Source organism: Heterocephalus glaber, unplaced genomic scaffold, assembly GCF_053883595.1.
Source record: "Heterocephalus glaber isolate CG9 unplaced genomic scaffold, H.glaber_assembly_v1.0 deba00001733, whole genome shotgun sequence".
Classification (NCBI taxonomy): Eukaryota; Metazoa; Chordata; class Mammalia; order Rodentia; family Bathyergidae; genus Heterocephalus; species Heterocephalus glaber.
The window spans coordinates 18067334-18092496 of record NW_028258444.1 but is presented as its reverse complement, the minus strand read 5'-3'; the positions used below and the strand labels follow the sequence as shown (position 1 = coordinate 18092496).

Here is a 25163-nt window from a genome sequence, read left to right as displayed (position 1 = left end):
ATTTCAATGTCCCAGCCAGTCTTCATGGCTGGACTTTAACCAGGTGATACATATTCAGCGTCAGTTGACGTCAACCTGGAACTAGACCTGCACTTGATTCATCCAGGGAACTGGACCCAGGCAGCAAAACAAACACCTTTAAGCATCCTGTTAGGCCTGCGATGAGAGGTTGGCCAACAGACAGCGGCTTTATTTTGCTGTCTTCCTGTCCCCATCCCTACTGCAATCTCCCTCATTCCTTTCTCTCTGCCTAGTTCTGGGTCAGGAGCTGTTCTTTGTTTATTCATTTGTTTTGGTCAAGGTGATTCCTGAGGAAGAGACTTGGACTACAAAAGGGAAGACAGAAGTCCCTGACATGGTTGCACGTGCTTATAATCCCAGCACTTGGAAGGCTGAGGCAGGAAGATCACCACAAGTTTGAGGTCAGCCTGGGCTACATAGTGAGTTCAAGTCCAGCCTGGATTACCTATTGATACCTTGTCTCAAACAACAACAACAACAACAACAACAACAACAACAAGAACAACAACAACAACAAAGCGGGGAAGAGAACAGCAGGAAGTAATGTTGGGAAGCCAGAAGTGGGAATTGGTTTGAACAGGAATTAGATGGATTAAAGCAGTCAGAGGTCTCTGTGGACACCCTGCCCCCCCCCCCCCAGGTGACACCTGTCCATAGTTTAGGCAGGTCCTATTCTCCTGGGACAGTCCGTACAACTTCAGCTTGAACTCACTTTCTGCTTCCATGGCTAGTGTATGGTTTTTGACGATACCTGTTGGACGCTTACTTCTTTTAATTTTGCTTCAAGTCCCTCCACCCTTTCAAATACGAAATACAAAACGGCATGGGAATCCCCTTTCAGGAGGAAGCAACCATGCAGCTTTAAGAGAAAGGGAAGGGAGGAAGAAGGCGCTGACTCAGATCCTCTTACCATTGGCTGCTGGAGGGGATCCCACCTCTCAGGGATTGGCCTGGACAGTGTCCGCCTCCTCTTGTGATTGGCTCAGCTAGGAGATATAAAGAGGCTGTGCGGGCCTCCTCCTCAGTTGGAGGGAGCCTAGGAAGTAGTGTGCAGGGGTATCTGACGCAGCCCCTTCCTCCCTGAAACCGAGTCCAAGTCCCGCGGAGGCTGCAGCCATGAAGGAGAGACGGGCGCCGCAGCCAGTGGTGGTCAGGTGTAAGCTCGTGCTGGTGGGGGACGTACAGTGTGGGAAGACAGCGATGTTACAGGTGCTAGCGAAGGACTGCTATCCGGAGGTGAGCTGCCTGCCAGCCGGCTTTGCCCCTGCTCGCCCGGGGTCCCTCCCAACCTGCCCGGGAGGCCGGCGCCCTCATCCTGGCCAGCCCCGCCCTCAGCTGATACTGACTGGAGAGCCGCCTGGCCGTAGCTTCCCCTGAGACCTGTCCCAGTTCTGCTGCCCCGCCGGCTCCTCCTCACCTCTTCACCCTTCCGATCTCCTCCTACTTTCCTTCATCCCTGGAGTCTGCTCTCAGGAGAGGGAACTGGAGGCAGCGGAGAAGCTGGGGTTTGTTTCTTCTTGACGTAATCCCTGCCTCCTCCTCCCTTTTCACCCCCCACCCCAGGTTCTATGAGTGCAGCCCCATGCAGGCTCTGCTGCTCCTTTCTGTCTTTCACCAGGGCTGAGGGGCTTGAGGGGCCAAGTCGGGGGTTAGAATGGGCTGTCTCTCTGAAATTAGGAGGCCGATCAGTCTGAAGATGAGAGGGTTGTTTGTGCATGCGTCTCTGAGTAGCTAGGATATGGGGGGCTCGTATCTGGCTGAGGGGTCATTCCCATTTCTTACTGCCCTAGAACAAAGTGCCTGTTCCTCTACAGTCTTTTCCCTCCTGCCCCACAGGGTCCGTCCTGCCATGTATCCCCTCCTCTGCTTCCTCAGTGCCTGACACGAGTGTCTCAGAGGGTGGCTGAGTGGCTTCTTGTGTAGCTAGGGCTAACAGGAGGGCTCCAGGGCAGAGGTGCCCAGGTGTGAATGGCTCCTCTCTTTTCACAGACCTATGTGCCCACCGTGTTTGAGAATTATACAGCTTGTTTGGAGACAGAGGAACAGAGAGTGGAGCTTAGTCTGTGGGATACCTCAGGTAAGACTTTGGCCCCAAATCCCTCTCTCCCACCACCTCCACATGTCTGCTGCAGCTGCTGGCTTTTAGAGATTGTTTTCCTCCTTTGTCGGGAAGGAGAAACGTACTTGCCAAGAAATGGAAAGAAGGGACCTAAAAATTCCTTGATTGGGTGTGGGGGCTGTTAGCTCAGTTGTGGTCCAGGAGTGCAGGATGGGTGAACCCAGAGGCCACTCGCTTCTCTTGAGTTGAGTTCCATCCTTCTGAGAGGGCTGGTGTGGGGGAGTGGTGAGGTAAAGGGAGCCAGGAATGCTTCCGGGGCGGGGGCGGGGGGCGGGGGTTGAGAGCAGGACTTCTCCATTTCTACTCCCTGCTCCCCAACACACCACACACACACACACACACACACACACACACACACACACACACACACACACACACTCAGACAGGGCTGTGCTTTCCCCAGAACAAAGTTAAATAAGAGGCAGGAGGCCATGCTCCTGGACGCAGTCGTGGCGGGGCAGATGAGCCTGCTTGGGGGACTCTTGTCGAAATTCAGGCTTCCCCCCTCCATCGTATCTCCAGCCACTGCTGTCTGCCTGCCGCAGCTCAGCTTCACTGTCACACCGCTGCGGCTCCGGGATGAAGCGATGCATCATCATTTTGGAGGGCGGGGAGATGGCTTAATATAGGGCACAGGTCCTGTTGTGGTCAGTGGCCTGCTGGATGAAGGGGGGTTGGCTCTGATCTGTTTACCTGAAAGGTACCAGGGTACAAGATACCCTGTCTTTCCAGAATGTAGAAAGCAATATTTTTCTAGGCTCTCAGCCCCAAGCCCTTCATGCTGGGCTATCTTTGCTTTGGTTCTGAGCCCTTCCCACCATCTCTTTACCTCAGTCCTTTTTAGACAGGTAGGCTCAGAGTCCTAATTAAGGAGCAAAAGCGAGCAATGGAAAAAAGAATGTAAAAACCCACTTCTTGCCAAAAAATGCATATTCAGTCTGAGATTAAAGAGGAACTATAAATCACTAGGGGTTTCCTGTTACATATAATAAATATGCCACCTGATTCCTCCAAAGAGCTGTTCCCATGCTCCAGTTTTGAGGTCTGCAAAGATTGGGGGTAAGGGATGGGTGGATAGAAAATGAGACTTCTTCTTGGTCCTGGCCAAGCAAAAATTCCTCAAGCTGGTGTGCTTCCTCCGTTGCAGTTCCAAGGCTGAGGAGGCAGGTTTGGAACTGTGCTGTGCTGGCTGGCTGGGATGGGAATGCAGAGTGGCTACATGATGCATAGTGTTTCTTCTGCTTTACCCTCCCACCTCCCAATCTTCCTAAACCCTTACTGCAGGTTTTCTCTCACTATCACCACCCCCAACCTCCTGCTGCTTCCCCCTCCTCCCAGAGTCGGAATGTAGCCCTTGAATCCCTAATCCAGATAATGGAAAATTAGCAAGTGTGGTCCCCATACACCTTGTTGCGCCCCACCCCCTAATTTCTAAAAGGATGAAAGCTATCAGTTATCCTTGGACTCCCTCTTTGAAATTAGGTTCCCATAAGGAAGGAGGAAGTGGCAGTAAATGTGTGGGATGGGGCTTTCCTCTACTGGGGCCAAGGTTGAAGCTATTCCCATGATTTACTTTCTGGCCTTAGGGGAGGGGGATCGATTGGAGCCAAAATGGAGCGCTCTTCCCCTCCCCCCTCCCAGTACTGCAGTGCCTCTCTGCTCGGGTGCTGCGGTGGTTAGACCCCCACCTCAGAGAGGGACAAGGACAGATTGCCGAAGGATCAGGCAGCTATCCCACCTCCCCGTTACTACTTTTTTTTTTTTAATGACTGACACCCCCACCCCAGCTTGGATTCCCTCCAGTTTCCATGGCGATTGCGGTACAGGGAGAGGGGCTGCTTGCTATTCTGAGCACGGATTGTCTGGGTTCCAAATCCGCTACTGTTCCTTCCCCAAGGTGGAGGGGGGGGCAGGCTCAGCTCCTAGCTTTCACCCCTAGCAGACCCCTGAGTTTACACTGCCTACTTCCCTTCCAATGGAGGACCCTTGCTCCAGCTTTCAGTCGCCAGCTGTTGGTCCTGTTGCCTTTGAGACTGGCTCCCTTAGGTCTTAGGGGTAGGGGTTACAGTATTCCTTTTCCAATTTCAACGTAAGCTGACTTGGGTGAATGAGGGTGGGACACTGAGTCCCTGATGCTGTCCTTTGCCCCCCAGCTTCCTAGAGTTCTAACTCCGTGGTAAAGGCAGCCAGTTATGTAACAGGCAGGCTCGTTTCTTCATCTAGGAGACCCCAGAGCAGAAGAAGGGAGCAGAGGTTGGGCAGCAGGCAGACTTCCAAGAAGTGACCTTAAACAGGCCTTGGCCTCCTCTCCATACGGGTTGGGAGCATTTTTTGGGACTCAAAAAATGAATAGACCTTAAATGAAGCCCACTGTAGGAGCCCCAGACAGGGTTAAAGGTAATCCACTCCCTTTTATTTTGTCCTTTTTTGCTTTTTCAGAACTAAGGGACATGATATTTGTGCACAGCCATCTGGCAGGTAGTCCCAAGCTTCCAGGCCATGGCACATTCCCCTGGGAGATAGGTGGATTCTAAGGGGTCAAAAATGGTGTCCCCCGGAGATTTAGCTCAGTGGTTCTGGTGCCTGCCTTGCAAGCACAGGGTCCTGAGTTTGATCCTCAGTACCAAAACAAACAAAAAGGTGTCCCCAGGGCTCCTTGGCTTACCACCAGCTCTTTCTCCCCTACACCAGGATCTCCCTACTACGACAATGTCCGTCCACTCTGCTACAGTGACTCAGACGCAGTATTATTATGCTTTGACATCAGCCGTCCGGAGACAGTGGACAGTGCTCTCAAAAAGGTAAAACTAGCTACACTTTACAGTTTCTAACCCAACAGGAGAACAAGAAAGAATCTTGAGGACCTTGTCATTTAATTGTCTTGTGTGCCAGGTGTGGTTGCCGGACACGGTGGTGCCTGTAATCCCAGCCCCCTGGGATTCTGAGGCAGGAGGTTTGCTAGAAAGTTTGAGTTTATCCTCGGCAATTTAGCAACTTAGTGAGACCCTGTCTTAAAGGGGAGGTGTAGGAGGGAGGGAGGGTAGGAAGGAATTGAGGCCAGAGAAAGGAGAGATTTTCCCAAGGCCACAGAATTAGCTACAGCTCTGGACTAGAGCCTAGGTCTCCTCATCCTTCTGGCTTCTGTCCTTCCCATTCCTGTACTGCTTCTTTAGAGAACCAGCAAAGAGGGGTGTCACTAAAGACTTAGGAAGCAGAGAACCTGCTGGTGATATGGTCTGAGGGCCAGGATGGGCCCTTGCAGAGGCAGCTTCTATAGACCCTCACCCCAGCGCATCAGGCAGTCAGAGCTGACCTTCTTGTAAGAAATGCCTGGGTCTGGGTGGCAAGGTCTGCATACTGAGGACTCCTGGAAGCCTTGTGGATTGAGCCTGGTTTTCTAGAAGACTCTGAGTTATGCTCTTCCCTCAGGGAGAGATTGGTTGGCTTCCCCCTGGCATTCTGGACCTTTGAGGCCCTTTTGCTGGATGGAGGGGGCAGAGTCAAAGACCGCCTAGGCAGGAAGATGATGTCATTAGTAAAGGGGAGATGCCATGACTCAGAGGGAGAGCTGGACTGGTGATAATCTGGGTGGTATGTGTGACATTGCCACCTGGGCTTCTTCTGCTATCTATCTGCCACTGACTCTGATTCCTTCCCCATTAACCTTCCCTTCTTCCTGTTTGGCTCCTCAGTGGAGGACAGAAATCCTAGATTATTGTCCCAGCACCCGTGTGTTGCTCATTGGCTGCAAGACAGACCTTCGAACAGACCTGAGCACGCTGATGGAGCTGTCCCACCAGAAGCAGGCGCCTATCTCCTATGAGCAGGTGGGGTGTGTGTTAGCAGGGGATGGCATGGGGAAGGTTATGGCAGGGGCCTTGAAATATGGGCCTTGCTCAGACTCTCTCACCATGGCAAGTGAAAACTGAGGTGAGGTGTTTGTCCATAATTAACAAACCAGTCTCTTCAACAGGAGTAGTGGGTACCTGTGGGCTAGCAGGTGAGCCATTCTTGTGTGTGCTAGCATTTCTAAGATTGTTTTCTGTTGACCACCTGGATAGAATCATTAGAAGTTCTTGTCAGAATTTCAAGTTCTTGGCTCCATACCTATAAAATCATCTGGGAGAAAGATATGGAAATTTGCATTTTTAACAAGACCTTTGGATAATTCCTAATACATACAGGATGAGTTCTTTTAAGCCAGTGTTCCTCATTAGAGTCTTCTGGGGAAGCTCTTAAAAATAGTCATGCTGGGGCTGGGGCTGTGCCTCAGTGGTAGAACCCGAGGTTCATCAGTTCAAATTCCAACAAAAATAAACATCTAATGTGTACACCCTATTCCCAGAAATTTTGATTTCCTTGGCATCAGTGTAGTTTAGAAGTGTCCCAGGTGATTTGAACGTGTAGTTAGGCTTCCCTTCACAAAAATAATTGACAGGGGCTGGTGGTGGATGCATCTGGAACAGCACACAGGAGGCTATAGTGTTTCTCGGTCATTGGGGACACTGCATTAATGACCCTGCCCTCCTCCCATAGGGCTGTGCCATGGCCAAGCAGCTGGGTGCAGAAATTTACCTGGAAGGCTCGGCTTTCACCTCAGAGAAGAGCATCCACAGCATCTTCCGGATGGCGTCCATGGTGTGTCTGAACAAGCCCAGCCCGATGCCCCCCAAGAGTCCTGTCCGGAGCCTCTCCAAGAGACTGCTCCATCTTTCCAGTCGCTCCGAACTCATCTCTTCTACTTTCAAGAAGGAAAAAGCCAAAAGCTGTTCCATTATGTGAAGTGGGAGTTGGAGGGGGAGACACCCCCCCACTTCCTCCCTTGGGGTGCAGAGGCCCGGGGAGAGGGAGGATAAGACAATTTAGGACACTGGACACGAGTTTTTCAGATGGCCATGGTGAGAGCTTGGAAGGAGACAGGAATGGGATGAGGAGGGGCCAGGCCCGGCTCGAGGACCTGCCACTGAGTGAGAACCATCACACCCAAGCCAGGCGCTAGGCTGAGGAGGGGCAGCTGTGCCAAGGCCCGCCATTCCAGAGGAGGGAAAGGTGTGGGGGTTCCGGGGGCATGCTGGCCTTGTGGGCTTGGGGGCTTCCAGGAGCCTCCCCCTCAGCACCATGTTTCCATGCAGGCGGGGGATGGGAGGGGTCCCCGGGCTCTCTCTCCCCCTTCATGGAGCTGCAGAGGAACGGAGAGCTAGGAAGCCAAGAGGCAGCTTCTTCGGGAGCTTAGCCTAGGTGCTTCACAAGTGAGATCAGAGGGCAGCAGCTGGTCAGAGCCCACGAGAGGGAAGCCTCATTTTGCATGGCCCATGCATCATGGAGAGGTGACATCGCACATTCACACGCTTCTCACCTGAGTCCCCAGGGTCCAAGGGAGAAGCCCCAGACCTCCTTCTCTTGCAGTGTGGGGTTGGTGGTGCTGCAGGGGCTGGGCCGGGAGGGGGTTACCAGACTTTTCCTGCCCTTAGGGCAGCACAGCTGGCGTTTGTTTTATAGACTCTTGTCTTTGGAATTGGGGGGAGGGGGGAGTGTTTCAATCTGTTATATGTTCTGTGTTTAAAGAAGAAAACCTATTTATTAATGAAAAATATAATACATATAGAGAACTTGGCTTCATTGTTCTTTCTCTGTTTTCTTGGCTGTTGATAATCAGGAAAAAGCTATCTTGAGGCCTTTCTGTGGTTGCAGAGTGGCTGCCCCCATAGTCCCCTAGCACCTCCAACAAGCAACTCCTCCCTTCCCCTCAGTTTCTGACCCAGTCTCACCCAAACCCTAGTGAGCCAAATCCAAGCTCCTTAGCCCTAGAGCGGGAGCTCTCAGCCTTGGATTGACTGTGGAGTCACTGAGGAGTAGGGAATGCCTTTTGTGGGGAGCTGTGCTTTGCAGTATAGAATGTTTAGCAGCATCTCTGGCAGGTGCTAGATGATAGTGGCATCCTCAGTTGTCACAACGAAAATCTCCAGATAGTGCCCCTGGGGGAAAAAATCACTTCTGGCCAAGGACCATTGCCCTAGAGCAGTGATGGCAGACCTTTTAGATCTTTCAATGATAATAAACAGCCCTGAGGTGGCACTTGTGCCATAGGTTTGCCACCACTGCCCTAGAGTCTAAAGGAGAGAGAAATCATCTGTAGAGATCAGGCTGCTTAGTCCGACCCCCAGAAAAAGGTGCACAAACTAAGCCAAGGGCAGTAGGCTCCTGCTAGTGTCCTCTAAGTTCAAGGAGAGGTGAAATCTATCACTGAACTTTCAGTTCCAGGGCCTATTGATAGTAGAGCAGGGACCTCAATTTCCCTTACCCTTTGTGACTCACTGCTCTTGTTTTTCTTTCTTTTTTTTTGGCGTTTTTTTTGGTACCAGGGATCGAACTTGGGACCTTGCACTTGCAAGGCAGGTGGCGGAACCACTGAGCTAAATCCCCAGTCCCTTGTTTTTTAAGTTTCATAGTGTAGTCCTGGAAATTAAAAGTTACTGTGTGATCAGCACTGTGGTGAGGGCTTTACCTTACACTGTCAGATTCAACTTAAATGATAATAGCTTACCTTTGTAATATGTTTGGTATGGGTTGGGGGCACCTAGTTATCATAATAGTATGATATTGTTATTATCTCCATTTAACTAATAACTCAGAAAGATTAATGATGCCTTCATGTCCACATATGTTATTTATTCCTGTAATAACCCTTTGAGGTATTATTTTGTTGTACAGACAAGGAAATTGAGGTTCAGAGGGATTAATGTATCCAAGGCCACACAGCTAGAAATTGGTAGAATATGAATATAAATCAGGCAATCTAGCTGCAGAACATGGACTTTTTTTTTTTGAGATGGAGTCTTGCTATGCTGCCCAGGTTGGCCTTAAACTGAGGATCTCCATTTCAATCTCCTGAGTGAGTCACCGGGATTACAGGTGGATGCCACTGTGTCAAGCGAAAAGATGCATTCTTTTTGTTTTTGAGACAGGGTCTCACTATGTAGCCCAGGGTGGCCTGGAACCCATGATGATCCTCCTGCCTCAGCCTCCCAAGTGCTAGGATTATAGGTGTGCACTACCACACCCCAGCAGAACATGCATTTTTAGCATGCTACCCTATCCTGCTAGACAAGGGGGAATTATTGTCCCTATTTTGTAAATGAGTAGAGAGAAAAGCTAGAGATGCCCTATAACATGCACAACATCATACTGATAGGGCTCAAATCAGGTCTCATTGTTAATAATCCCATGGATCCACTGCTAGCCATTGTGTACCTAAATAAGAGACCACCTATGGTCCTTGCTAAAGCATAGTCCTGTCTCCATCTCCAAGCATGCCTGTTTGTAAGAGAACTAGCAGAGTAATATAAAAAACAATGAGTATTCTTTAAGCTCAGTGTCTCACACATGTCATGAGAGGAGACTACCATTCTGAACTTGGACAAACTTTGTCACATTTCTGAGTCTCAATTTACTCTTCTTTAAAGACAGTGGGCACGGTAGCCTGGAAATAGAGGAAAAGCATGGACTCTGAAGTTAAATGAACCTTGAGTCTAATTCTGCCTCCCCTCCTTGGAGTACTGCAGACTGAACCCAGGGCCTTCATGCTGAGCTAGCCCCAGCCCTTTTTAAATTTTTCATTTTGATTCAGGGTCTCGCTAAGTCACTAAATTGACTAGGCTGAGCTTGAATCTGCAATCTTCACACCTCAGCCTCCCAAAGTGCTGGAATTAAGGCGTGTACCACCACGTCAGGATGCCCCCTTTAAAAAAAACTGTGGACTTGAAGGGATCATTAATCTTTCTGGGTTATCAGTAAAATGGAGATAATACCAATATCATACTACTGTTATAAATAAGTAAAATAATTATTGTAAATTAACTGTCCAGAACAGAGTTGGGCACTTAGAAGATTCTCAATACTCTGGTGGCTATGATTTAGATTCCGATTTATCCTCGGTCTGATTCCTAATTGGAGTTCCAGTCTGTGGATGGAGAGCCCTCTTGTGTTCACTATATGAATTACAGCCAATAGGTCTCAGACGTCCTTTGCCTTTAGCAGTTTCCGTGCTAGAAGCGGGGAAGTCAAAGGCTGGAGTTCCAAGAGCGCACATGTCAGTCTCCTATTACTTTGGGCCACTGTGTGTGATGCTCAGAGTTTTAGGGTCAGAGTTTATCCTGAGGCCCCGCTTGAAAACTGGAAGCATATTCGGAGGAAAAAAAAAATCAGATCCGTAGCCGTGTGGAACCGAAACAACCAAGCTCAAGATGGAAAAATGGGAAGGAAGGAGGCACCAGATAGTTTGGTTATCTCAACCACCCTAGCAGTTGCAGTGTGTGTGTGTGTGTGTGTGTGTGTTTACCTTCTGTGTCCATAAAGTTTAAAAAGCTCAGTGGAGGACTGAAACAGGGGGAACTAGAAGGAAGAAGAAAAAATAACAAGATAGTCTAACAAGTGGCCAGATCCCTGGAACCAAAAAATGAGGACAACAAGTGTAGTGGTACATTCCTGTAACCCCACCTACTCTGGAGGCTGAGGCAGGAGGTTCACCAGAGGCCTGGGAATGTAGCTCAGTGGTGCAGTGTTTGTCAAGCATTCATGAGACCCTGCGTTCAACCACAGTACCAATAAATAATAAATAAATAACCAAGCAAATAAATAAATAAATAAAATAAACTGGAGGTGGTAATCCCAGCGCTGGGGAGGATGAGACAGGAGGATTGCCTTGAGTTCAAGGCCAGCCTGGACTACATAGTGAGACACTGTCTCAAAAAAACCAAAAAGCAAATAAATAAAAAACCCTAAATAAATAAATTTTAAAAGAAGAAGGAGGAGGAGGAGAAGGACGAGGAGGAAGCTAGAGTCCAGAATGTTGAGAAACAAGTACCAGGGCCCAGGAGACACAACCCTTCTGGAAGGACTCTGGAGTTCACTGTTTTGGTTTGGTTTTTGTTTGTTTGTTTGCTTTTTTTTTTGACAGGATCTAGATAAGTGGCCTTGACCTCACCATCCTCCTGCCTCAGCCTTCCCAAGTATTGGCATTTGCCACCATGCCTAGTTGCAGGGGCTTATTTTGAATTGTCACAGTAACTAAGGGTTAATACAGTATTCACCCCACTGCCAGGCCAGGTTTGCTAAAAAGTCCCTCTAAGGCTAGGGTACTTGGGCACAATGTAGAACTGTACCACCCCCATTGTGAAATACTAGGCTGATCCTGTAACTTTAGTTTGTGCAGTTGTAAAATGGGGCTAATCTCTCGAGTTTTTGTAAAAACGTGTCTCCATAAACGATAAATTATTTGCTGTTACTGCAGTTGTTAGTATAATTGCACATAATATATAATTGCAGCCAGGCGTGGTGGTGCACGTCTGTAATCCCAGAACTGGGGAAGTTGAGGCAGGAGGATTGCTGGGCGTTCCAGGCCAGCCTGGGCTACATAGTGAGCTCAAGAACAGCCTCAACTACAGAGCAAGACCCTGTCTCAAACAAAAACAAACAAACAAATAAATATATATATATATATAAAAATTGCAGTTGTTAGTATAATTGTTAGAGTTATCTACCTTCTTCTTTGGTACTGGGGCTGTATCCTCTGGCCTTTTTATTATTTTGAGATAGGGTCTCGCTAAACTGACCAGGCTGGGCTCAATATTCCTCCTTGTGCCTCCCACAGTACTGGGATTACAGACTATGCTAGAGTTATCTAAGGAAGCTCTTAAATTCCTCCACTATAAGCCCCCAGCCATGATAGCCATGATAGCCCCCAGCCACTGAAGTTTCTAGGCAGACCCGCAGATTCCAGGAAGACTGGTGTGGGAAGCTGGCCCACAGGAAACTTTTCTATCGAAGAAGCAAACATTTGGGGAACCACATTGCCCAGCAGGCCTCGCGGCCCGGCCGGCGCTCACGCTGTGCATTCTGGGATTAGTAGTTCCTGAGTCTCACTGTTGGCCTGCGCCGCGAAGCCCCAGGAACTCGCCTTCCCATCTTGCGGCTCGACCGGGTGCACCTTGGCGACCAGGAAACGAGAAAGATGGCGACAGCTCGGCAACGTTGAGGCCGCGTTAGGCGGTTCAGATCCAGGGTGGTGAGTTCCAGGCGGTGGAGGCGGTCCCCCTGAGTTTACAGAGAGACCAATAGTGAGGGTATGGCTGTGGCCCCTGCCACCGGGACGAGTCGGGGAAGAATGCCTTAGGGAAGGGGCACAAGTCTAGGAAGCTCTGGGAGGCAAGAATGAAGGGGCGCGGGCCCCAGGGTGAGAGTTGCCTGCAGGGGGCACAGGCTACATCCCTGGACGTTGTTACGGGCCTAGACCTTTGCCTGTAGGCGCAACGGCTGTGATATCCCCAGCAGACGTTTTTGTTATTGTTGGTGCGAATAGCCGGTGCTGCAGCCAAACTAACTGGTTATCCCAGAATCAATCTATGCTTTCCCGCCTCAGGGGCGCCTATATTGCTTCTTTCCAGGAGAATTACCCTTTTTCTGGACCCTCAATTATACACCTTCAAAATCTACCTGTATGTCAGGGCTCCAGACTACTTCCTCTATGGGAGCCTTCCGAATCCACTTTTACAAATAAACTGCTTCTCTGAACTCCAGTACTTAATCGGAGCTTTCATCTTGGTACATGTCTCATATACTCTGTTCTAAAAGCTTCCTGTGGACAAGATTTCCTTTGTAACTCACACAGCACCTAGCATTGAGCCTTGCATATGGTGATACTTGCTAAGTACTTTCCTGAATGAAGAGTCTGCCTTGCAAGAACAGAGGAGGGACTCAAAGATACAGAGACTTGAGCAAATCCGCCTGGCCAAAATTATCCATAATAAAAGGTGCCTATATTTATTATCTTTTTATTCTCACTCCTTATTCTCTGCCAGATTCACTTCACTCAGGCTTCTCTTCTACTGCCTTCATGGCATTGAAACAGCTCTTGTCAAGGTCACTATTAATCTTCATTCTTCCAAGTGTAAGTGGTTCTTTACCCTCTCATCTTTTTCCAGTTTGATGGTACTTGACACAGTTGAACACCCCCTCCTTGAAAGATGTTTTAGGTTTCTCTGTTGCTATACTTTACTTTTAAAAAAATCTTTTCTCACTAGTGGCAGCTTCTTTTCAAGTCTCTTTCTCTGGTTTTTCCTGTGCCTGACCTCTGAATGTTAGTGTTCTAGAACTCAATCTTGGGGCTTCTTTTTCTATATTCTTTTTTATGCTGCCTATTTAGGTAATATCTTTTAATGCACCATGATTTTAATAGGCATCTGTTTATTAGTGACTCAGATTTTTGTCTCTTGACTTTACTCAGTTGCAGATTTGTGTTTCCATCTGCTTTCCTGGAGTCTCCACTTGTTTTCTTATTTATATCTCACAATCAACCTGGCCAAAATCGAACTTTTAGTTTTCTCCTAAATCTATTCCTTTCCTAGTCTTCTCTGATTAGTTTACCAATGGTACCACAAACCAATAGTTGGTTCAAACCGTAAATTTAGGGAGCTTTGTGTCTCCTCTTTCTCTTTCTCCCTTCATCAGTAAATCTTGTCAGCTGTGCCTCCAAAATATACCCTGGAACTGTTTACTTTTTTTCATTTCTGTTACCAGCTTTCTAGAATAAACTGCTGTCATCTTTTGCCTTGGCTATAGTGTCCCTTGGTATCTGAGGAAGGTTAGTCCAGGATCCCTGAGAATACCAAAATCCACAGATGCTCATGTGCTTTACATAAAGTGGCATAGTGTTTGCATATAACCTATGCATACCGTTCTGTATACTTTAAGTCATCTGTAGATTACCTGTAATATCCAATATAGTCTAAGTGGTATAAGTAGTTGTTATGTACTACTCAGGGAATAGTAGCAGGAAGAAAAGTTTACATGATCAGAATAGAATATATGAATATTTTTTGATCTACAGTTGGTTGATAATGCAAATGCAAAAACTATGGATGGGTATGGAGAACCAATAAACAGTACTGTAATAGCATTCTTATTGGTTTTATATGTAAAACTATATGTTTTTGTACAAGTCACCAAAGTAATTTTTAACTTTTTTTTTTTTTGGTACCGGGGATCAAACTCAGGACCTTGTGCTTTCGAGGCAGGCGGTGGAACCACTGAGCTAAATCCCCGGCCCCAAAGTAATGTTTTAATAATATAAAATTGGATCTCATCACATCCTGTTTAAGGTATTCTCATTGCAGTTAAGTTGACTTGTACGTCTCTTTGCCCTGGCCTATAACACATTTTCATTATCTGACTCCTGCCTGCCTCACTGAACTCATCTTGATCAGCTTCCCCCTGGGTCAGGGCCAGTCTGCCACACCTGTCTTCTTGTTTTGGGAGGGGGAGGTGGGGATTGTGCTAGGGATTTAACCCAGGGCCTTGTGCATGCTAGATAAGTGCTCTGTCACTGAACTTCATCTCCAGACCTACAAGTACATTTATTTTAATCTGGATAAAAATGGGTTTGTTTCTTCTTTTATCCTTGTGGTGCTTCTTATAATCTAAGTCTCAAAGTTGAACTTTTTCTTTTTGAGCTTTCTTTATGAGCTCAAGATAACTTATTTCCTTTAACTTTATATATGTTGACTAATCCTGCTGGGCTAGCCTACCTAATAGACTCCTAAGATAAATAATATAGGGTGATTCCAGAAATACCCAGAATACCATTCATTCACTAGTGTTTTTTATGTTCTTTTGCAGTCCAACTACAAAAATGTGGTGTACTCATTTTACTTATTTAGAAGTGAATATAAAAAGGAATTACAGGGAGCCAGTATAATATAGTGAGTGAGAATGGGCCTCTGGAGCCAAACAGCTGGAACTCTGGCATTTATTACCTGTGTCTCCTCAGGCAAGGTAGTTTATGTACTACAGCTTCATCTATAAAGTAGGTATACTGCTATATCTACTTCATCTATAAAGTAGGTATACTGCTATATCTACCTTGGGGTTGTTTTGAGACTTAGTGAATTACGTATGGTAAGCACTACTTTCACAACAGATGGCAGGAGAGCTGGCTGACAAAAAGGACCGAGACTCATCACCTTCCAAGGAGGAAAGGAAGCGATCACGAACTCCTGACAGAGAGCGGGACAGAGACCGGGACCGGAAGTCTCCCCCATGTAAAGATCGGAAACGGCATCGGTCGAGGGATAGGCGGCGGGGAGGTAGCCGCTCTCGCTCTCGTTCCCGTTCCAAGTCTGCAGAAAGGTAATATGATTTTGGGGGACCGTTACATGCGAAGGGAGAGTACGTTTCACATTTCTTTATTGATTCATCCAGTACCTCCAGTATTGGGCATCTACTTTTCAAAAATTAGTATCTCTAGCCCAGTTGGACCTGCAAGTGTTTTCAGTTTTCCTTAGTGACCCAGCTTTTAAAGGTTGAGAGGGAGCTTGTGAAGGTCCAGGTGATCAAGGTTCAGCTGTTCACATAGTTGTCTGTGGGCTCTTAACTGCCATTAATACTTAGCGGTACGACTCTTGACATGTATAATCTTTCTTAGAAGTCCTTCATGTATCTCGGGAAATACACTCCCCTCTTTATAAAACATGACTGGAGAGAAAAAGTATGGGAACACTCTCAGAGTGGCAGTGATACTATGGAAATACCAAATGATTTCTTTTTTTTTTTTTTATTAAATTCTTTTACTGCTACATTGTAGGCACACAACACAACTACACTTCTCACTGGGAATTGTACCTTTACGTCATGCATCTTGGTTCTTATTTTTTCCCCATTCCTAGCCCTCCCTTCACCCCCTCCACCCTTCCCTATTTACAAAGACTTTATTTCCATTTTTTCCATTTCTCATACCAAATGATTTCTTAAATTTGCTCTCTTCTAGAGAACGACGGCACAAAGAACGAGAACGAGATAAGGAACGAGATCGGAATAAGAAGGACCGAGATCGAGACAAGGATGGGCACCGTCGGGACAAGGACCGTAAACGATCCAGGTAACTGAAGGACTGGGGGTGAGTCTTAGCGAGACGCTCCCATCTCGTCCTCGCTGCATCTCAGCTGGCTTAGCTTCATAGGAAACTTGATTTCTCTTAGCAGACCCTTTTGGTAGTAATTGCACAACTGTTCTTAGAGAACGCATGTTTTCCTTTGAAAGTATAATGGTTAGTAAAGTCAAAACAAAGTTAGGTTGAGGCTCAGCTTGTTCTTGGAATTCAGAAATTGGTTTGAAAAGGTTAACAGCCTATAAAACACTCCTTTACCCCCATTATACCATTCAGTATTTCTACTCAGGATATGCAGCGTATATTTGTTAGAATAGCTTCATCTCATAGTGTCTTAATCTCTTTCTTCTGGAAATGTTCTGTGTGAAGTTCTTATCAGGCTCTGAATGTGTAGGTTAGAATTCAGGGCGAAGGACAGAATGTTCCTAACAGAAATTCAGTGTGATTATCAGAGGTCTGTTGTAGACTGGGCACATACCAGGTAGGAGAAGGATTGCTGGGTCTAATGGGAAGGAAAGATGATGAGGGGACATAGATAGCAGTGTCTCCTTGGGTCATAGTTGTGGCCATTTAGACCCAGTTCATTGTGTTTTACAAAGGTAAGAATTTTATTCAACATGCGACTGCTGACTAGAGGAAGTATTTTTGACATCAGGAGTAAAATCCCAGTTCCCACAAGTGATTAGTCTTAGAAAAGGAGATGCAACTAGAATAGGGCCAAGACGGGACATAATTCAGTTTCTAAGCAGGCAGAGGGGCCACGCTTGCTAGGAGAACTTTAGAACATGACAGATGACCGTGGACCAGTCTTGTTGAGTCACGGGAAAACTTCCGTTCTCCTTTTGGGGCTCAGCTTGAACCTCATCCAGGGCCTAGGGTAGTACACTTATGTGGATCTTTCTTGTTCTCTTTCCTTAAAGCCTATCTCCTGGCCGAGGAAAAGATTTTAAATCTCGAAAGGACAGAGACTCTAAGAAGGATGAAGATGATGAACATGATAAGAAGCCAAAGGTAAAAAAGAGAAATGATTTTTTTATCTTCCTCTTTAACTCAAGTCCTGCTTTATTGTTCCCAATGGGAGAAAGCTTTTACGGCCTGAAGTCCTGTGTTTCATCTTCAGGCCCAGCCACTGTCCCTGGAGGAACTTCTGGCCAAGAAAAAGGCTGAGGAAGAAGCTGAGGCTAAGGTAAACTTCAGGGTCTGTAATAGTATGCTCTGGTTACCATAACAGGATACCATGGACTGGGTGGCTTCAACAACAGAAATGTATTTTCTCACAGTTCTGGAAGTTAGAAGCTGGAAGTGAAGGTATCAATAGTCGTATTTCTTCTGAGGCCCTCTCCTTGGCTTGTACACTACATGTGAAGTCTCTTTGTGTCTATGTGCCCCTGGTATCTGTGTTTCCAAATTTCCTCTTATGAGGACACTAGTCAGATCGGATAAAAGCCTACCCTAATGGCCTCATTTTAACTTCATCACCTTTTTAAAGGCCCTGTCTCTATATACAGTCAAATCTTGAGGTACTAGGAGGTAGAAATTCAACATATGGATTTGGGGGTATACATAGTTCAACCCATAGCTCCTAGTGCCCAAGGCCTATTTGTGTTTTCCTCAGCAAGTTTAATGCCTGAGCAAATATTTTCAGGTGATCTCCCTAGTGGTGACGTGATTGTTCCCTGCTCCTGGATCCTTTAACAGTTCCCATCTGTTTTGTAGCCCAAGTTCCTCTCCAAAGCAGAACGGGAGGCTGAAGCTTTGAAGCGGCGGCAGCAGGAGGTGGAAGAACGGCAGAAGATGCTTGAGGAGGAAAGGAAGAAAAGGAAACAGTTCCAAGACTTGGGCAGGAAGATGCTGGGTTTGTTTTTCTACCCTGTATGGAAAGGGTGGGATAGGATCATAGTGTCACTTAGGAGGGAGAGAAACCTGTTTGCTCCAGAGTCTGGAAGAGGGACAGATGGTGGAAATTAAATGAAAAAGGTGTCTTTCTGTTAGATCTCCTTTTCCCTTGTATCATAAATCTATCCCTTTTTTACCCTCATTTGGTATCCATTATTCAGATTCCTTCTCCTTTTTTCTTCCATTGAGCTTTTCTGTTTGGTCTCCAGAAGATCCTCAAGAACGTGAACGTCGGGAACGCAGGGAGAGGATGGAGCGAGAGACTAATGGAAATGAGGATGAGGAAGGGCGGCAGAAGATCCGGGAAGAGAAGGATAAGAGCAAGGAACTTCATGCTATTAAGGTGCAAACACAGAAATGAGGTCTTTGGTTATTCTGGTCTCGGCATGTAAGATTTGTACCCTGAGGTTGATGGGCTTTGTGCTCTCTCTGTGGGCAGGAGCGTTACCTGGGAGGTATCAAAAAGCGGCGCCGAACGAGGCATCTCAATGACCGAAAGTTTGTCTTTGAGTGGGATGCATCAGAAGACACATCCATCGACTACAACCCTTTGTGAGTGGCTCTGGGTCGGAGTGCTGGATCTTTGACTCTGGGCAGCCCGAGAAAGAGCTGCTGGCGACAGACGTAGACGAAATCAGATAAGCTAGGGACTGGGGATGTAGCTCAGTGGTGCCGTGCCTGCCTGGCAAGTGCAAGGTCCTGAGTTCATCCCCTAGTACTGGAAAAACAAAACAAAACAAAGAAATCAGATAAGCTAGGATGGGAAATGGGTAAACTAGTATTCAGCCAGCTCTCTGGGAGAGGGAAGACACTGGCCAGGAAGAAAAAATGATGCATGTTGGCAGTCTGCCCTGCCTGCCTGGTGTTGTAACAGCTTCTTTTTTCCTTTGTCTCAATCCTAGGTACAAAGAACGGCATCAGGTGCAGTTGTTGGGGCGAGGCTTCATTGCAGGCATTGACCTAAAGCAGCAGAAACGAGAGCAGTCACGTTTCTATGGAGACCTAATGGAGAAGAGGAGAACTTTGGAAGAAAAGGAGCAGGAGGAGTGAGTGGTTGGGAACAAGTGTTGTTGGGCAAAGCCCAGAGTTGCTACAGAAAGGAGGTGGAAGGTTCTGATTCTACTTAATCCTTACCCTGCTCCAGGGCAAGACTTCGCAAACTTCGTAAGAAGGAAGCCAAACAGCGCTGGGATGATCGTCATTGGTCCCAGAAGAAGTTAGATGAGATGACAGACAGGGACTGGCGGATCTTTCGTGAGGACTATAGTATCACCACCAAAGGTGGCAAGATCCCCAATCCTATCCGGTCCTGGAAAGACTCTTCTCTACCTCCACACATCTTGGAGGTCATTGATAAGTGTGGCTACAAGGTAAGGAGGGGCAGATTGACTCAGGAGCCCTGCTGTGTTCCTTCATTCTAGGATCCAAACTTAGTTCAGGAATAAGAAATGTGTTCCTTGACTATTTGGTGCCTTTGATCACTTTCTGGTGGAAATACTGGCTTTGGGGAATTGTGTTTCTTCTTGAGCCTCCTTACCTGGTTTCCTCCCAAGTACGTTACACTGGCATGTGTGCCCGTTGTGTTAGCAGTAGCCAGGTTCCCCTTACTCTTTCTCTGGTTTACTGCAGGAGCCAACACCTATCCAGCGTCAGGCAATTCCCATTGGACTACAGAATCGTGACATCATTGGTGTGGCTGAGACTGGCAGTGGCAAGACAGCAGCCTTCCTTATCCCATTACTGGTGTGGATCACTACGCTCCCCAAAATTGACAGGTGGGGTCAGCTGGTAACCCAGTCGAGATGAGTGGGTTTGTCTAGGGACTAGGAAAGGTGAAAGTAGCAAATGAGCATTTGGGCTTTTGTTCGTTTTGTTTTTGTAGTGGTAGAGATTGAACCCAGAGCCTCATGCATGCTAAGCAAGTGCTCTGCCACTGAGCCAACTCCTCAGCTCCTGATGTTTGTTTTTTAAATGTATAATCAGAAGCTACCTTTATTGTGGGCTGGATATTAGGGAATAATTGGATCACAGTATCAAAGAAGTGTATGATTTTGTTGCTGGCAAGAATCACTCCCTGGAGAAACTTGTTATCCCAAGTCTCTGACGTCTACATGGAATTGCTGCATCCTTTTCCCACCAGCCTCCCCGTTCTCAGGGCTGCCTTTAAGAGTGACTTTGTCTTGCTCTTGTTTTTGGGCCAAAGCTTATGGAGCTATGGGACACCCTCTTTACCGCAGGATTGAAGAGTCAGACCAGGGCCCTTATGCTATCATCCTGGCTCCTACCCGTGAGTTGGCTCAGCAGATCGAGGAAGAGACCATCAAGTTTGGGAAGCCACTAGGCATCCGCACTGTGGCTGTCATTGGTGGCATCTCCAGAGAAGACCAGGGGTTCAGGCTGCGCATGGGTTGTGAGGTTTGTTTCCATAGCCAGCAGCCACCTGCTGTTTGGGAAGGCTTTCTGTCTTGGCGGTTTGTTTCTAGCTTCTGGAATAGATGTGCAGTAAAATGAAGAAAGGGCCTGGGTGATATATATATATATATATTTTTTTTTTTTTTTTAATTCTCATGATAACCATGTAAGAGTAGGAAGTATCTATCTCCATATTACAGGTGAAGCTGAAGCTCAGGTTCATAACTTGGCCCGAACTCACACAGAACTAGCTATTGGCCAAGCTGAGGTTCGTAGTCAAAGCCTGTGTGGTGATTACTCTGCCAGCCCATGTCAGTGCCTCTTTGTTTTCTTCTCAGAAAAGGGGAGGAGAGCCTTGTAGAAGTCCACCTTAGGAATCAAGTCTTCTGAAGACTTCTCAGTATAATCCCTTTTTGTAGCCCCTTCCTCAGAATTCCTTAGTCTCTCCCATCTAAGAAATTTATTCAGATTTTGCCCCGTGTTTAGCCCCTGAGTCTTAATTGGACTCCATTCATTTCTGGAAAAATCCAAAGTAACAACAAGTGATCTCATGTCAGTTCTCAGGAACCGTCACTGCCACACCTGACTGGCTGGAGTTTGGGGTCCAAGTTCCTTAGCATTGGAAGTCAGTTGCCCAAGTGAGTGGATAGTTTACAGAGAAAAGAAGGGAGCTCCTGCTAGGGCCATGTATGATTCCACTGTACTCCACAGATTGTGATTGCTACCCCGGGGCGTCTGATTGATGTGCTGGAAAACCGCTACTTGGTGCTGAGCCGCTGTACCTATGTGGTTCTGGATGAGGCGGATAGGATGATTGATATGGGCTTTGAGCCAGACGTCCAGAAGATCCTAGAGCACATGCCTGTCAGCAACCAGAAGCCAGACACAGATGAAGCTGAAGACCCTGAAAAGATGTTGGCTAACTTTGAGTCAGGAAAACACAAGTACCGTCAAGTAAGGACACTTCCCTGGGTTGGAAAAAGGTGGGCATGTTCCCAAACCTGTTCTCAGGCCCCTCTTGCCTTAGGTGGGCCCAGAGTACATGTTTCTAGAATGATAAGGTATGTCTAGGTATGGTCCTCTGACAGTCCCGGGGTGGAGCCATTAGTTTAGCTCTGGGAAAATGATGCCAAAGAATTGTGCTACTACTTGGACCATAGATAGCAAACTCAGTTCCTGTCATTATAAGATGTAAAGTGCTTGATAAATAGCTATTTCAAATGGGAAGGCAGGGCCGGGGATTTAGCTCAGTGGTTCCGACGCCTGCCTCGCGAGTGCAAGGTCCTGAGTTCTATCCCTGGTACCAAAAAAAAAATGGGAAGGCAGAGGACAATCTTTCTTAAGGTGATGCCTGTCAGACTTTCAACAAGACTCATTTTAAATTCTTTAGCCTGGGTTCAGTGGCCACTGCGACAGTGGGTATGTGATTATGTCTGCCTGAGCCCAGGGCTGAGCCCCCTGTTTTCACAGACAGTCATGTTCACGGCCACCATGCCCCCAGCGGTGGAACGCCTGGCCAGGAGCTATCTTCGGCGACCTGCTGTGGTATACATCGGCTCTGCAGGCAAGCCTCATGAGCGTGTGGAGCAGAAGGTCTTCCTCATGTCAGAGTCAGAGAAGAGGTAAGGGAAACTAGGTGGAGGGAGAAAGAGCTTCAAGAACTTGCAGTGTGAGTGGTAGCTGCAGGGCAAGTGCTTGGGTCTGTTAAGAGCTTCTATTTCTTCTTTGAAATGCTATGAGCATGAAAGGCTCTTGACCTATTGGTGTTCATAGGTCAAAATTGGGTATTTCACTTGGAGCGAGAGGTATTAGGCATCTCATTTTTGTCTTCTTCCCAGGAAAAAGCTGCTGGCAATCTTGGAACAAGGGTTTGATCCACCCATCATCATTTTTGTCAACCAGAAGAAGGGTTGTGACGTGTTGGCTAAATCCCTGGAGAAGATGGGGGTACGTTTGGCAGAGGAGAGCCAAGTCTGGTGTCTGTGGTGGTGCTTTCTGAAACTACAAGAGCTCCCCAGGCACCTGCTTTTAATTCTCACCTATTCCTTAAGCTTTCCACTATTCAGCAAGTCCGGGCCAAGGGGAGAAGGGTGTTTGAGGGGATTAGGAGAATGGGGAAAGGACTCCCTGTCCATCCCAGCAGTGGCAGCCCATGCTACCTTAGAGCCTTATCTACATAGGGCAGGGCCAGGAAGAAGGTTTTGAGACCCCTCCTGACAGGGTCTGAAGCTGTGGAATAGAGTGGGCTAAGGCAGTTTGACTTTGCGTCTGGGAGAGGAGCCGGTGGGGTCAGGAGGGAGATGCTGATAATCACTGTCCTTTACTCCGGATACTAGTGCTTGAGGGAAGAGTGTGGCCTCATCACTTCAGCTTCCTTAGATTTCTTGATCCCTGGTTTCTGCCCTAATTCTCGTGGAGAACGTCTCATGGGGCAGGCTCCACATCTCCCAGACTGGTTTGCCTTTGACCTTACCCTGTTGTTCTTGCGCCTTACACTGTTCTCTCCTGTCCCTGCAGTTCACTTGTCCTCTCGATTTCAGTTGCACTCATTCTCTCTTGCCTCTTTCTCTCTCCACCTGCTGCTCTCCCCAACTCCGTATCCCCATTCCCTTCTTCTGTATCTTCCCGTGCCACTGTTGCTCTCTTCACCTTGCCGTTCTTCCTGCAGTACAACGCTTGTACACTGCATGGTGGAAAAGGCCAGGAACAGCGAGAGTTTGCCCTGTCCAACCTCAAGGCTGGTGCCAAGGATATTTTGGTGGCTACAGATGTAGCTGGTCGTGGTATCGACATCCAGGATGTGTCTATGGTTGTCAACTATGATATGGCCAAAAATATTGAAGGTAAGTGCTGAGGAAGGCAGTTTCAATCCAAAGTAAGATGAGGCTCCTTGCGTTCTTCTGCTCAGTCAGGGCGCTCTAACGAGGAGCTCATGCCATCCCATTGGGCATACGTCTCCTAACGAGAGCTTCTGCCCTTGTACTCATCTGCACATAGGCTAGCACTTCTGTCCTCAGAGTTAGGGAGAATGGGGCTAGATGTGGGGCTAGTCATGGAGAGCGGGGCTCGGTGCAGCAGGGACCGCCGTCGGCAGTGGAGAGCTGTGGGTGCATCACATGCAGGTAGCAAGAGGTCGATTTCCTGCCCACAGAGGTGCAGTGGAGAGGAGACCTTTAGGGTGCTGCAGAGACTGCTCATCAGGGTCGCTAGAGCGGTCCCCAGTAACATTCTTCCTGCTCTCCAGATTATATCCACCGCATCGGCCGCACAGGACGAGCAGGCAAGAGTGGTGTGGCAATCACCTTCCTCACCAAAGAGGACTCTGCTGTGTTCTATGAGCTGAAGCAAGCCATCCTGGAGAGCCCAGTATCTTCCTGTCCCCCAGAGCTAGCCAACCACCCAGATGCCCAGCACAAGCCAGGCACCATCCTCACCAAGAAGCGTCGGGAGGAGACCATCTTCGCGTGACGCAGTGCTCTCCCGTGGGTTTAAGGGCATGCTCGCTGCTGCCGGATGCCTGTGTTTCAAAACCCTCATGTCCCTCTTTCCAGCTTCTCTTTGGTTATTGGGGCTTAGAAAATGGCAAGTCTTCCTGGCCTTGACCCTCAGGTGCGAAGGCTTGAGTGTGGGACTGCAAAAGGATAGGAAGATGCCATAGGAGACAGCAAATCACCAGATTTTGGCCCCATTCTGCCCTTTGGGTGTGGCTTTAAGATTGTACCCAGCTGTCAGCTCTTGCCAGGGAATGGGGCAGCTGGTTAGCACTGCCCCCAGACTGAACAAACACCTGGCTGCCTGGACAGGACCTCCTTTGGCACAAGCCCGACAGCCTAACTGTATGCTGCACTAACGCTACCCTAGATGACCCAGGGATCTGGCACTGTGAGGATTATGGACCTTGGACTCTGTCATTTTGACACGTTTTCCCATTTGGAGTATAAAACAAGTTGAGAGCCTTTAGAAGTGCGCACAGCCCCATGCCAAAGGGTGCTGTGCACGCTACGTGTCTCTACCCCAGGGAACTTTTTTAGTGGATATGGGGACAGGGCGAGCTGGCTGTGTCCATCTTTAAGTCACTGAGTGAAATTTGTTTTCTATTCTCTGAGAAGATGAGTTTCTATGTTCTAAGAATAAATAATGAATATCAAGACGGTGTAGTTCTAGCTAAGCTTATCTCCCAGGTTCTTCTCAGCATCACAGAGGACGGGAGGGAGGACACTGGGCAATTGGGGGAGAAGCCTAAGGCATCAGTTGATAAGACTGTGTACCCAAGGGGAGATGGAAGAGCCACAGCAGCAGGATCTCATGAAACTCAACAGTCCTGCCCTAGACATCTTCTAGGGAGCTTTGCACAAGGATGAGAGAGCAAAGTTGTAAGTTTGGGTAAGTGAGGCAGTCGAAACCACTCATCTACCATGTCACCATGTGCCTGACACCTTGTCTCAGGACCTTTGCTGGGTACCTTGCTCCTGGGAGGGGACAGTGAAGGAGGAGGGCATCGTGGGCTGTACCCAGCTGAGTTAGTTTGCGGTGAGAAGGCTGCATCCTCCTCCCATATCCCATGCTCTTCCTTGCCCCTCAGAGCTGGACAAGTATGTGGAATTCAAGTTGCAGATATTTCTAGGGCCTCTTTGGCCTGAGGCAGGGCCAGTGGAAATGTGACTACCCTACCATTCAAACCCTTGTGTGCTGCTGTCTCCCTCCAGACACCTGGGCCTGGGGAGGTGGGGGGCCTGGGGATACAGTACCCTCACAGTTCTGCCCCTTCCCCTCACT

At 47.8% G+C, this 25163-nt stretch overlaps 2 protein-coding genes across 13 annotated transcripts; both read left to right on the top strand.

Moving 5' to 3' along the window:
• Positions 1–1046: 1046 nt before the first annotated feature.
• On the top strand, positions 1047–7754 carry Rnd1 (Rho family GTPase 1). The gene is made up of 5 exons (XM_004863066.3): positions 1047–1257; positions 2011–2098; positions 4832–4941; positions 5833–5967; positions 6677–7754. Exons 1-5 carry the CDS (start codon positions 1138–1140, stop codon positions 6920–6922), a joined length of 699 nt encoding a protein of 232 aa, XP_004863123.1. The 5' UTR covers positions 1047–1137; the 3' UTR covers positions 6923–7754.
• Positions 7755–12049: 4295 nt separating this feature from the next.
• Ddx23 (DEAD-box helicase 23) lies at positions 12050–24535 on the top strand. Of its 12 annotated transcripts, none has more exons than XM_087200226.1 (19): positions 12090–12203; positions 14191–14295; positions 14813–14968; positions 15114–15322; positions 15960–16070; positions 17000–17090; positions 17200–17265; positions 17796–17934; positions 18188–18318; positions 18415–18527; positions 18878–19021; positions 19120–19345; positions 19605–19750; positions 20213–20390; positions 21099–21341; positions 21858–22009; positions 22226–22334; positions 23056–23230; positions 23632–24535. In XM_087200226.1, the coding sequence occupies exons 3-19, from the start codon at positions 14906–14908 to the stop codon at positions 23853–23855; spliced, it is 2520 nt and encodes an 839-aa protein (XP_087056352.1). In that variant the 5' UTR covers positions 12090–12203; positions 14191–14295; positions 14813–14905; the 3' UTR covers positions 23856–24535. The 12 variants fall into 12 exon arrangements, with proteins under 12 accessions (XP_087056354.1, XP_087056360.1, XP_087056351.1 ...); XM_087200223.1 differs by having other exon boundaries at positions 12093–12203; positions 18185–18318; XM_087200230.1 differs by having other exon boundaries at positions 12093–12203; positions 14813–15033; positions 18185–18318.
• Positions 24536–25163: the final 628 nt, after the last annotated feature.